The following is a 13,916-nucleotide window of genomic DNA, read 5'->3' as shown; positions in this document are numbered from 1 at the left end:
CTATCCAATAAAAAATACGCACGTGTCACTAAATCTTAAAAAAAAAAAAAAGTAATTATTTCAAATTCTTGACCATGCAAAATGGCTAAATCATTACACGGTAATCCATTTCTCTACGTATTTGTTTATTTCCTTGCAGAAAACTTCCACACCAACTGGCTTTAAATATCGCTTGCTTTGCTTATCACTTTACATAAAGAGTCTTTCCTTCAACAACATAACTCTGCCTTTTCTCAATATATACAACGCAAACAAAGAAAGAAAAACACAAATCGGATCGTCTGAAATGGGGAAAGACACCAACTGGTCTCTACTTAGCCGCCTTAAGACGGCGGTGAAGAAGGTTAAGATCCTACTAAATCTCGACATCAACCGGTGGCGGCTGGTGGCTTCGTTTATTGGCGCTTCTTCTCCAACGAAGAAAAACCACCGGCTTAGCTTCAATGAAAGACCGGGATTAAGGGCTTGTACGAATGATGATGATGCAGAATCAGAATATTCATTTTTTTCTCCTTCTTCTTCTTCAAAAGGGCTGTATAGAACTATAAGCTATCCTTCAGATCAAGATGATATTGATAATCGAGCTGAGTTATTTATTGAAAATTTTCGCCGGCAACTGCAGATTGAGAGGCAGATTTCTTTAGAGCTTAAATATTTACAAGGGAATAGTAATAGCTTCAAATTGAGGTCTCCATGATTATATTTTTGAAGCTTGATTGATTGAAGTTTCTGCTGCTGCTGGTGATGGAGCCTGTGTTTTATTAGAGGGTTTCCTGCTCTGCATTTTCTATTTATCAAGAACTGGATTTTCTGCAAAGAAACGACGGAAGGAAATGCAAGGATGTGTCGTGCGCACCCTCAACCGTTGGATGGGAATGTGCACAGAATCAACCGCTGGATGAGAATACTCAACAAAAATGTATTTTTGGTTGTTATTTTTATCTTTTTTTTTTTTTTTTTTCATTTTTGAATGTCAGATTATGGGATTGTTTTGCATATGTAATCCATTTGGGGATGGTTTGATTCTTTATTATTTTTAATTGTTCTATTCTTTAATTTGTACATGGGTTCCTAATCTCTATTGTGTAAATAAGGAAAATGAAATTAATATATATATATATATATATATATATATATATATATATATATATATATATATATATATATATATATATATATATTTGTAGGTTTTGGATTGTGTATATTAATTATTACAGGTCTCTTATTTTTCCTCGATTCTGTTTTATTAGTAATCTTTGTATATCCTTCTCAAAAAAAATAAAAAAATCTTTGAATATCTTTTTATATATCTATCTATATGATGATGTGGAGAAACTTATTGATGACATGGCATTCTGTTATTTCTTAACTTTTTATTATTTTCAACTTAATTTTTTAATTTGAAGAAAGTAAATTATGAAACTATTAATTAATAATCGTTTAATAAATTTATTTGCATTAATGAAAACTCTTTTTTTTTTTTTTGGAATAATTAATAATTCATACAACAAATTTTTTGGATTAATAATAAATTTTTTAATTTTTTTCGTTTTAAAGAATTGTATTTGCTTTTTTATTTAATTATCTATGTCTATTTAGTAATTATATTTTTATTTTTTTAGATTTTTTTATTTATAGTCACTTGCATAACTTAATTCTTTGATATACAAATTTTTGATACTATCTTTTCAACCGTTATGTCTATTTATATTTCTACTCTATTTATAAAAATCAAGCTGCGTTTTCAATCTTAGATAAAATTTTTATGGGTTGGTTAAATATTAATTTAATCAAATAAAAATATTGAAAAAGCTTTGAAATGATCGAAGAACTGAAGAACATAGTTTGTCGTTGTTGTGGCAGACCACTAGGCTCCATGAGACGTTCGCCGTTTAGTCAAGGGACGAGAATTCCATGACCTTTTGACTACATCGCAACTCTTCTGGGGATGCGGATGGCCGTCGCTTGCTGGCATTACAGCCTTTCACTATCACCGATGATAAGGTTTTAACAAAGAAAAACGATTTTGGAGAAGATGATTCATTTTGCATTTTGGTCTCTTATTGTTTTTCAGTTTTTCAATTTGAATTATAAACCTTTTAATTTGTTCAATTAGGTCATGAAATTAATTTTGATTAGATATAGAAAAATTATTGCAATTCCATCAAAGTTAATCAAAATATATAAAAAAAAAGCCTCACCAATTCTATAAAACTCCGCGTAGAATTTTAGTGGAATCTATAGAAATCTTTCAATTCTATCAAACTCAACAATTCTTTTAAAATCTAACACAACCTTAATTTAATACACCCCAATATACTCTTTTTTTCTTTTAAGATTCTCTTCCAAAGAATTTTTTTTTTTTTTTTTTTTTAAGTTGGCTGGCATTTACGTGCTTGTGTGTAATTAATATTTGTTAGAAATTTTTCTGTAATACTAAGTGTATATGTATTACATGATATAAGTAGAAATTAAATGTAAAAGTTATCGAAGCAAAATCCCACTTAAATATTTAAGTTATCGCTGCATAAAATATATTTAAATCCTTTGAAATTACACGCACATAAATTCCTGTAAAAATAAACAAAATAAAAATAAAGCTAAGCTAAATATAAAATGAAAATGAAAATGAAAAAACAAAACCGAGTAAACATCTAAAACAAAGTAATGAAATTTCACCATGTTATTCTTTCAACCGACAATACATTGAATAAGTTAAAATAAGGAATTAAGCTAAGCTTCATAGAAAGAAATTTAAAAATTTTATAAAAAAAGAAAAGAAAAATAAAATAGTGAATAAAAAGAAAATCTTGAACTTTTTGTTTGTATATCACCATATATAAATATTCAAATTCTTAATCAGCAAAAAAAATACAATTTTTAAAAGCTAAAACCACTAATACATCATCCAAATTCTTTGAATTTTAAATCAAAATAAAAAAAACATATAAATAGTCTTTTCTATAATAAATTCAATATAATCATACAATAATAGATTGAATTTGAAGATCTCAAATATTATCGACTTAAAAATATTCAACTTATCATAAGAAAAAAAACTAAACTTGAGTTTTTATAATTTACTCAAAAACTGAAACTAATCATTAAACAAATCAAAAGAGAAATAATAAATAAATAAAAGACATTACTTATCATCTTATCTTATGGTTTTTAAACTGTATTTTATAATGTGTATTTTTTTAAACACGTTATTTTTTTAACATTTTTCAAATTATTAAAAATTTAAACATACTATATTTGATTTGAAGTTTAGACTACATAAAAATAAAAATTTTTATATTTGTAAATTGAAAAAAATTTAAAGATTTAGATATTGTATTGTTTTCCTATCACATATTTGCTTTCTACAAAAAAAATAAATAAATAGCATATTTAATTTGAATTTAAAAACTAATAAAAATCTTTTTATATATATGTAAATTATAAAATTCTAAAAAATATAATTGAAATATTTAAATTTTTTATATTGCCACGATTAATGAATTTAAAACTCACAAAAATGAAGAAGCAATTCATTATTGAAAAGTAAATGATGGGAGAGAAAAATGAATAACAAAAAGAGAAATACTCAAAAATTCACAAAAAAAAAAGATAAATCAAGTACTCAATCTCTATACAATCTCATTTTTTAGAAAAAACGTCACGTCATCGTTAGAGAAAATCCATTTATTCTCTTTTATTTATATATATATATATATATATATATATATGATAATGATATTGATTCAAAGTTTAATTATTCCCTTTTTATAACTTGGGTTAATTATTAAACATTCTCAAATTGATAACCATCATAACAATTTCAAAATTTTGTCCTCTTGTAGTGCTTTCACGTTGAATTAATGCTCAAAATGTCAAGAAGCTTCAAGACATAAGGATTCATATTTTCAATACCTTGTTTATGTATATAAATAAACTATAATTAACTAATCAGATGGTGATCTGGTTGGTCTTTTCACTTATGTGATAAATGAAAAGTCTTGAATTCGAGTTCTTTCGAACATAATTATTTTCACGGCTTCCCCTGTTACGTAGCCCGTCGAATTATTTCGCATGTTAAAATCTAATATTTCCCTTTTGACCTGCAATATTATATGGAATCAAGTTAATTATATATTTATCTTGTTAATTATATAAAGATTTTAATTGCCTTAATAATTTTGGCTGCTTCAAAGATAATCAATTGTTAGATCTGGCTTTTGGTTATTAGTCCTTAGTAGTTTATAGTATCTCATAGGGTCATACATGTGAAGCTATGAGTCCAAGAATGAGAAGCACGTGATTAGCCTAATGATTCTCCTTAAAACAAGGGACATATAAGTCTTTCGTTGTACTGATCATGTGGTTCTCACATCATTTTTAACCAACTAAAGTTGTTTCTTTAGCCATTCCGCAACCCCCAAAATCCATTTAGCCGAGCCATGTCGACAAAACAGTTGGAGCAGATTTTAGTTCAGCTAATTTATACGGTCAGAGAAAACATACCAAGTGTTCAAGTAACATTTGGCTGTGCATAAAATTTTTTCGTATTAACTGATAGCTAACGAAAATTTAAGGGTTAAATTGAATTTTAATGATTTATTCATACATAAATCATATACATTGTGCAAATAAAATAGACATAAAAATCTCAATGATATTTATAAAAAATTATAATTTATCTTTATTTGTTTTAATTTTTTTTTCAAATCATTTAGTAACTTTTCAATTTTTTCATGATTGATATACAAACTTTATAATAGACTATGATAGTGATGATATCAATTTCTTTGGATTTTTTTTTCATTCATTAGAAGATCCAAGAGACTAAAGAATATTCTGGGCTATACAATAAAAGTAGTTGTAATCTTTCATTTACTCACCAAATTAATAAAAATTCTTCTAATTGAAAAGTCTCCAACTTAAAACTTCTCATTCCACATATAAGTGAGAAGAGAAGACTAATCATATTACACCTGATTGACTTTGAAAAATTATTTTATTTATAGATGAGCATTCGGTTTGATCAATTCAATTCGATGAATAAATATTTGGTTAAAAAAAAAATTAGATTTTTGGTGATCAGTTAAAGATTCAATTAAAGAAAATTAGTTTAACCGAATTAATTAAATTAATCGACTCCCAGAACTACGTCGTTTTGATTAAGTAGATAATAAAATTAAACATTAAAAATATTTTATTTTTATTTTGATTTAATAGTGATTAAAAATTTTGATTAATTTTTAGTTCGATTAAATTGGTTAATCACAAATTTCAATTAAATTCGATCAATTAACTAAGTTTTCATTTTCTTTAACTACGGTAAGGTTCATGATCAAAATTAATTCAGATAAAACGATTTAATTAAAAATATTACTCGAATTGGGCGAATTGCTGAATGCTCACCCCTAATTTTATTAGAGGAAGAGGTTTTGGGAAATTATATCTATATAGATCTCAAATGAAATAATTTCAGTTTAGGAAATTGATTTATTTAAGGAAATTGAACTTCCAAGTATAAACACCTGAAACCTAATCATATTCCTAATCAATATATAGAAAGCATAAAATTAAAATTAAAGTTTTGAACAAAAGCAAAAGAATCAAAGTTCAAAAGGTTTCTTGAATCATTATAAAGCAATTGCAAAGGAGAATTACGAGGTCAATGGTATTGCTTGTTATTCAAGTACGGTGAGCCATACTTAAGCTTAAGGTCTTCAATTAGATTCTATGTGTGTTCATGCATATGCAAAAATACCTAAAATTAAGACAACTTGACCAAATCACTTCATATATTTTCAACTTTAGGCTCAATTCCACCATCCTTCATCAGTAGTGTCCGTAATTCTCTGCACTTCTTTGGTATGGAAATTGAAAATAAGATCCACATAATGCACCCTCGTTGAAGGAACATAAGTGGTCAATGTGTTGAAAAGACTAAAAGGCCCTAAATATTTAGGGTCGAGCACTCGGTTGACTTGGTTTATACCGAGTCAAACCAAAATTTTTTGTAGGGAAACTATATTGAAATTATTCAGTTTAGTTTTTTGGTTTTGGCTTAGGGTCTGTTCGGCAAAATTAGTTGTTCTGATAGCTGTTAATTGTTTAAAAAATGTTTAGTTGTTAGTTGTGTTAAAAGTGTTAAATTGTTAATTGTTTGAACAATTTTTATGAAACGCTAAAAGTTAAATGTTACACGAATTAATTTTTTGTAAAATGCTACCTTAACCTTTAAAAACTAGTCCAAACTCTATATTACCGAATACTATAAAAAATAGTAATCAACATTTTAATTAATTAAAACTATAAAAGCTATTTAAAAAGTTGGCATCGAATACAACCTTAATTTTTTTTTTTTAATAAAATTAGATTGGTTTTAGAGTTTACAAGTTTTTTGGATTTTGTATAATAAAAATTGAATCAAACAAAAAAAATTAGATGTTTCTATTTGAACTAAAATCTAACCAAATTTTTATAAACTAAATCAAATTAAACTAATCAATTCAGTTCGGTTTGGTGGGTTTATAGCATGATGATGAACCCGATAAGTATCACACGTAAAAAGCCCTCTTTACCAAGGACATAAGTGTAAATCCAACCTTGACACGTTATTTTTCACATCGCCTTCCTTAGAGGAATAAAAGTCTAAGTGGATTGTCTAAATAGCACGGAATTGCCACCTTATACTTTGTATTTAAGAAACTTTCAAGCAAAAAATTATTAATATCGCTTGATTTTCAAACCCTCTATACCACCATATGCACATGCTAGCCTTAAACCATACCATTCTCCGATCACTTAAACTGTTCAAAAACCTTATAACAATGAACCACAAAAGCCCCGACCGGCGAAGATTCATTCTCCCCTCTTTCTTCTTCATCTTCTTCCTTTGCGTATTAGCTTCTATAAACGAAGTTCGATTCGACAGCTTATTGAGATTAGGTAAAAGTGCTCTTGCCTATAATGTTCCATCTCAGGTCTCTACTAACTCAACTTCCGACGAAGTTCGCATTTTAATGGGTATTTTAACGCTTCCCGACCAATACCAACGCCGCCATTTTCTACGGATGATATACGGAACACAGTCTCCAATAGGTGCAAAGATTGACATAAAGTTTGTTTTCTGTAATCTAACGAAGGAAGATCAGAAGGTACTGGTTGCACTTGAAATAATGCGTTACGATGACATTATTATTCTCAACTGTACAGAGAATATGAACAAAGGTAAAACCTATACCTACTTTTCAAGCTTGCCTGAGATGTTAAACGACACTGATAGGCCTTACCCTCCTTACCATTATGTGATGAAAGGAGACGATGATGTTTATTTTAGGCTAGAGAAGTTAGCAGAGTCTGTAAAGCCATTGCCGAGGGAAGATTTGTACTATGGTTATGTTATTCCATGTTCAAGCATGGACCCGTTTAAGCACTATATGGCTGGAATGGGATATATGGTTTCTTGGGATATTGTAGAGTGGATTAGGGTTTCTGAAATTCCAAGAAACCATCTGGAAGGACCAGAGGATAAAGTTTTTGGGGATTGGATAAGAGAAGGGCATAAAGCTAAAAATAGGTTTAATGGAAAGTGGTCTATGTATAATTATCCTGAGCCTCCGACAGGATGTTCACATGAGTTTTGGCCAGACACAATTGCAGTTCATGCATTGAAGAATCAAGAAAAGTGGGTTAAAACATTAAAGTATTTCAATGTTACTGATAATCTTAAACCTTCTAAATTATACCATATACCTTAAATTAAATATATTTATATTTACCCAGATTAAATTTTACAATTTAAATGCTGGGTAATTGTTTTTGTAATTTATATTCTTTTTCTTTCTCTTTTTTAATTTCCTGGAATTGATGACTTTGAGAGTCAAAAATGTAATAGAGGGGGCATAATTTGATGACCCATGAATGAATATGATTCTTTCTACATAACCTGTTAATTTCTGTGTTTTAATCTATTTATTGTTGATTTCTTCTGACATGCAATAACTCATTTGTGCCACTTCAAATTTTTTAAATTTCAACAATTAAAAGTTTTTAGTTTATGATTAATTCATCGATCCAGATTGATATTTTGCATTTTTGTAACTAAAAACTATATATATATATATAAAATTGATTTCAAGTATCATATTTGTTTATGAACCAAACTGAATTAAGAATTTTAATTTATGGGAAAACAAAATTTCAAATCAAGCTAATTGAAAATTTATAAAATTGAACCTTTTTCAAATCAGAACTGTATATAGCTCGCCATAAACAGTCATACTATCACCAAATAAGGTAAATTTTTATGCAATTAATCAGAAAGTGGGTTAATTCAAATCACTCTAAAGAGTCTAGTCTAGTACACTAATGATTAATAGAAAATGGAATATATTCAACCAACACTACCAAATCATAGTATTTGGACATGGCCGACCTAAGCTAGTGCAAAAGCTACAGTATCTCCCTCGACACATGGTTGAAAATGATGAAACATATCATCTTCGTATTTGACAACCCGAAATAGCACCATTTATGAGAATGCCTACAGAAAGAATTATACTATTGCTGCCTGTCAAGTTAACATCCCATCAACCCAATCTCACAGCAACAGCAACAAATTACTGCCTAAGAGCAAAGTAGAAATTCTGAAATATTGCCAGAGCAGAAACCTCAAATTCCTCTGCCAGAGCATCTGACCGACTTAGAATATGACTGATAAAGCTGCAGGTATAGACAAAAACCCAGTGCTAAGGACAAGCCTGTCTAATTCTACAAAACTGCAATTTAGAAGCAATCCCACATATCTCATCTTTTTACTCCACTATGCCTGATACACCAATGGGCTTCACAGTTCCTGAATATCTTGGCGAAACAGAACCTCCTTCCCAAAGGTAATTCTGCAACATATAATAACAAAGTTATACTTTCAAATGCTGCTGCAGCTTCAAGAAAAGCAAGCCAACTAAAGAGAAATATTTGCTCTTTCCCTTAGCACAAGGGCAAATTGAGATGTCATAAAATAGAACATGTTCAAAGAAACTGTCACGACACGTTTACTGTTAGTTTCAAGAAGCAAAAAGCAAGTTCATAGAAAAAGCAGTCTCAAATGAATTCTCCAGAGAGAATAAATATTATCATTGACCATAGAGAAAAACCTTCTGGTGACACTTTATTTGATAGAGAAATAAATATTATCATTGACTATTGGAACAACTTCTGCTGATACTTCAAGTTATAAGATAGCCCTTGCTTGTCATGAGATGGTAGGAACTCCAGTAAATACTCACAACCTAAATTAACTCGGCTTGTTTATCCAACCAACATTACAGCACAACAAAAACCTAAAAAATCAGATGTTGAGGAAACCGCTTCGCTTCAACCAGATTTCATGTGCATCTATCCTAGCAACAATGAGCGTTCAGAAGACATCCTTGTACCTGCTATTACAATCATATTGCTATCAAAATAAAGGGCCAGTTCAAATCAAAAACCTCTACTCTAAAGTCAATGAAACACTCAAATTGGAACCCTTGATAGTCTCAGATTAATAAGCTGCTTTTGAAATATTTTAGTATCCTGTATAATACACAAAATTGGTTGATGCCTTCTATTTTTCTTTAACACATTCTATAGTTTTTCCACTCACTGGTTGTAGAAATTCTCAGACATGATCATATTTTCTAATTTTGCTAAATCAGATTTTGTTCTTAAGAAGTGAAAATGTTTTCCATGGAAAATAAAAAACCAGAAAAGTGTTTCCATAAGTAAACAGGCTTACTTGTCCTGAAATTATTAATTCTCTAATCTCTGCAGTTGAGGAAATGGAGGAAGAGCAAAGAAATCTCTGCAGCTTGCCCCATGTTTCTTGGTTAATTGAACAGCTTCTCAGATCTTCCAATTAGCGGAGCATTATTTATCAAACCTGTCTAAATTTGGCTCACTTAAAAATTTCTGAGTAGACTACAATTTTGGTCTTCTCCATGGAGGACAAGCTTTAGATAAGTATTTAATTGTTGGTTTCAAATGCCAACCTGGGCATTTTTCAATCCGGCTATTATTGATAATTAGTGATACTTTTCATCCACAAGACCAGCAAATTTGAATAAGCATTCATTTTACAGTTTTGAAATCTCAAAATTCATGTGGATTGACCCTAAAATCTGCTGAATATGTGTCTAAAAAGGTAGATTTTGAAAGCCTGGTGAGACTAAACTCAGTAGTTACACTTCTCAAGGACCATGGATTCACCAATTCCCACGTCTCTAAAATTGTTGAGCAATGTCTTGAGATGCATTTAGTCATGCCAGAAAAGGCAATCTTGAGCTTCTAAATTATGTAGGAGTTGCTAGATAAAACCACTCCATAGCTGCTTCTAGGTAAGACTATAAATGAGTCCAACCGCTCATGAGCAGCTCGAAGCTTGGCTCTGAAAAAGCTTGTTCAAGTTCATTCAATAAGCTTAACGAGCAAGCTCGAGCCTGCTTTTCGAGATTGTTTAATGAATAAAACAAGACAAGCCAAGCACAAGCTCCGGTTCGGGCTTGTAAAGGGGCAAAAAAATTTTTTTTTTTTCCGCTGTAAAGTATAAACTGTAAACAAGCAGACTCAGCTTGAGCTCAATAGAGCTCTGTTTGACTTGACTCATTTACAGCCCTATTTCTAGGAACCCAAATATATCATTTTGGGATCCCTAGAATGCTGTGCACTCCACATTAATCATATCCTCAAAAGCATACTTGTCTTTGAAAAAAAAAAAGTATTTACAACTTTGAGAAGCGTGGCAACATTTCCGATACAGGCATAGCTTTACAAAATTTCTGTAAATTTCTCACCTTGAGAGGGCTTAGTATTATCATTCAGTTGTGTGCATACAAGTTGGCAAGTTATCTAGACGGGTTCAGAAGACTATGGAAATGGGATTTGACTCTTCAAAGTTTAAATTTGTTAGACTCTACAATTCTTTTCTCCAATGATGCACTGAGTACAAAATGGATGCATAAAGGAGGTGAGCTTGTATGAAGAAGTGATTAAGCATCCAGTCCGAACTAGGTTCATCCATAGATAGATACTCCCTCCATCCTAAAATGTTTGTCCTTTTGATTTTTGCACAAAGTTTAATAAACAAAATAGTTATAATGCTACATCATACAAAATATCCCTACTTTTCCAAAATTGTCCTCCTTTAAAACAAAATGATTATTCCTAGAATCTAAAACAAGTTATAGATGAGGGGCATAAAAGGAAAGTAAATATCTCTTAAGTAATTGGACAAACATTTTGGGACTTCTAAAAATGGAAACACAGATAATGTTAAGGGATGGAGGGAGTAATTTTTTTGAAGGAGAGGAAAACGATCTAGAAAGTAAAGCTAGAACTTGGATTTGACCAGTAGAGATGTTGCCATGGGTAACAATCCACTGAAATTATTCTGCATTCAGTGTGGAACAATCATCGATTTAAAAGTGGTTTTTCTAACTTTAGTCCCTGTTGATTTGTTCACTTCTTTTTCCCTTTTTTTTTTCTCTCTCTTTCTCTTTAAAGTACAGAGGATAATATGAACTAGCTTAAGCTGAAGCAATCTTTGGGGTGATAGAGATTAACGTATTAATAAAATATATCTTTCCAATTTTCTGTTCATCTTGGCATAATATCTACCAGCATTTTTCTTCCCTTGACAGAAACTAGAGTGACAATTTAATATCAAGGGAGATTTAACCGGTACCAACTTTTACTTGCATCAATAACCATTTGATTTTAGAAGTAAACTATGTAAAGAAGCTAGCTTTTTTTTTTTTTTTTTTTTTTAGCTACAACATTCTAGTATTTTCCCAAGTCCCACTTATTTTAAAGTGCAGCAGTTATAAGAAGCAGCTAAGGTTAATATAACTATCATGATTCAAATTTAGTCGCTACATTATACCAAAATCACCTTTTTAACTTAATAGTCTATGTAAGACTGATTGTTCGATCTATTTAACTCAACTCATTTCCCTAAATTGATTCGGCATTTTTCTTCCCTTTACAGAAACTGGAGTCACAATTTATATCAAGGGAGGTTTAACAGGTACCAACTTTCACTTGCATCAAATAACTACTTGATTTTAGAAGTAAACTATGTCAAGAAGCTAGATTTTTATTTTTATTTATTTTTTATTTTTATTTTTATTTTTTATTTTTTTTGCATTTTATTTAGCTACAACATCCTAGTATTTTCCCAAGTTCCACTTATTTTAAAGTGCAGCAGTTATAAGAAATAGCTAAGGTTGATATAACTACCATGATTCAAATTTAGTCTCTACATTATACAAAAATCACCTTTTAACTTAATACTCTATGTAAGACTGTGATTGTTCGATCTGTTTAACTCAACTCATTTCCCTAAATTGATTCGTGATTCAGAAATTGAGGGAATTTCAAGTTCAAGCTACATAAAAATTCCACACTTCTTCCAAAACAAATGTAAAAGTAACTAAAGCTTTAAACATAGAACAGAAGGTTTGGCAATACTTACTTGTAATACAACCTCTAAGAAATAATGATGTTACAAAGCAGCACCATTACTGATAGAAGATGCCACATTTCTTCTTACAGGGCGAATTCCTTTCTTCAAATAAGAGGAATTCCAATCCCCACCATCTTGAGCATAGTAATCCATGGGATAATCACCATCATTTGCATCAGCATTTGTACATCCAGAGCATAATTCATTGTCACGCCCGCAATCACAACCACCACAACACCCTGATTTTGCCACCCACCAACCTGGTAAATCCCCAAGTGCAATCTCTGCCTCAAAAGGTGTCAAAAGAGGCTTTTTAAATGCCTCTCCCCAATCAATGGAAAGTCTAGGACAAGCAATCTGAATCCAAGCATCGACAGAATCTTCAAATAAGGCAATCCTAACTGGACTAATTTCTGACATCAAAAAAATTGTATAAGAAAATCCTTTTTCTTTCATTTTCTTCTCTAACCTATCTAAAATCCTTGGATTCCCTTGCCTTCCTAGCGTACCCAACACAATTCCCCAATTCCTAGCTTCCATAGCTCTCTCTATTGCTCCTTTCCTTGTCTCCTTCATTCCTTTATGATCATACTCCTCCAAAAACAATTTACCCATATACGGGTCATATCTAAACGCCTTAAGCCCTGGATTAGCTATCATAAACGCCTCCAAATGGAATCTTCCATCCGCCACAAACACCACAACTGTGTCACTCAAGCTTCCAACAATTGCATTAGAAGAGATTTTCGGTGCCGTACAACCTAGAACCCTCGCCGGCCGATAAGGGTTTCGATTGAGGAATGAAAACTGAAAGGCCCATCCCTTCCAATTCAGGTTTGGCTTCTCGAATAGCCGTCGCGAATTGAATAGTACCGGCAAGAACAATACTCTTTTATCATTTAAATTAAGTCTAATCGTACTAATCAAACGCTCAACATCAACCTTTATATCGACGAAAACGTAAAGGCAAGGGATTTTTGTAGCATCAATTGGGACTAAACAACTATGACCATAATGAATTAAAAGATCCGCACCTAATGCCAAGGCAGAGAGGTCGTCTACGCAACAGGCACCGTAAGTCACGTCGCCGAGGATGAAACAGTGGGAATGCCAGCGAAGGAGGTGAATATGTCAGAGAGAACGAGAGAGTACATAGCAAGCCCTCCGGCAGCTGAAGAGCAAGACGTTGGCTCCGGTGGAGCGAATTCGCCAGACGCAGCTTGTGAATCTCTAAGTTGTAGTTTCGAGGGCAAGAGAGATATGGCGGCGTTTAGAGATGAGTCGTTGAGGATTGAGTCTGGTATTTGGTTTCTGACGAAACGTTTCGGGGTTGGTTTCGGTTTGGTCGCGGTGATGGTGGGTTGGATTTGAATAGCTGGCTTGCTTTGGTCTGTATTACTTTCCATGATCAATCGTG

The 13,916-nt window shown here is 31.3% G+C and overlaps 3 protein-coding genes across 3 annotated transcripts; 2 read left to right on the top strand and 1 right to left on the bottom strand.

The window, feature by feature from the left end:
• Nucleotides 1–164: 164 nt before the first annotated feature.
• Nucleotides 165–1,062, top strand: LOC149491802 (uncharacterized). Its single transcript, XM_089717033.1, has one exon. It carries the CDS (start codon nt 287–289, stop codon nt 695–697), a length of 411 nt encoding a protein of 136 aa, XP_089573159.1. The 5' UTR covers nt 165–286; the 3' UTR covers nt 698–1,062.
• A 5,681-nt stretch (nt 1,063–6,743) lies between these two features.
• LOC105635627 (beta-1,3-galactosyltransferase pvg3) lies at nt 6,744–7,955 on the top strand. Its single transcript, XM_012218706.4, has one exon. The coding sequence runs from the start codon at nt 6,759–6,761 to the stop codon at nt 7,752–7,754; it is 996 nt and encodes a 331-aa protein (XP_012074096.2). The 5' UTR covers nt 6,744–6,758; the 3' UTR covers nt 7,755–7,955.
• A 333-nt stretch (nt 7,956–8,288) lies between these two features.
• LOC105635596 (uncharacterized) lies at nt 8,289–13,668 on the bottom strand. The gene is given in 5 exon segments (XM_089717034.1): nt 8,289–8,894; nt 12,509–13,267; nt 13,269–13,393; nt 13,396–13,605; nt 13,608–13,668. Coding segments are annotated over 4 exon segments (1,110 nt in total). The 5' UTR covers nt 13,654–13,668; the 3' UTR covers nt 8,289–8,894; nt 12,509–12,538.
• Between the last annotated feature and the right edge of the window lie 248 nt (nt 13,669–13,916).

Source organism: Jatropha curcas, unplaced genomic scaffold (assembly GCF_041381405.1).
Source record: "Jatropha curcas cultivar XTBG-Jc1 unplaced genomic scaffold, XTBG_Jcur_1.0 HiC_scaffold_559_pilon, whole genome shotgun sequence".
Lineage (NCBI taxonomy): Eukaryota > Viridiplantae > Streptophyta > Magnoliopsida > Malpighiales > Euphorbiaceae > Jatropha > Jatropha curcas.
Note: the sequence above shows the minus strand (reverse complement) of the source record. Positions and strands in the feature narration are given on the sequence as shown.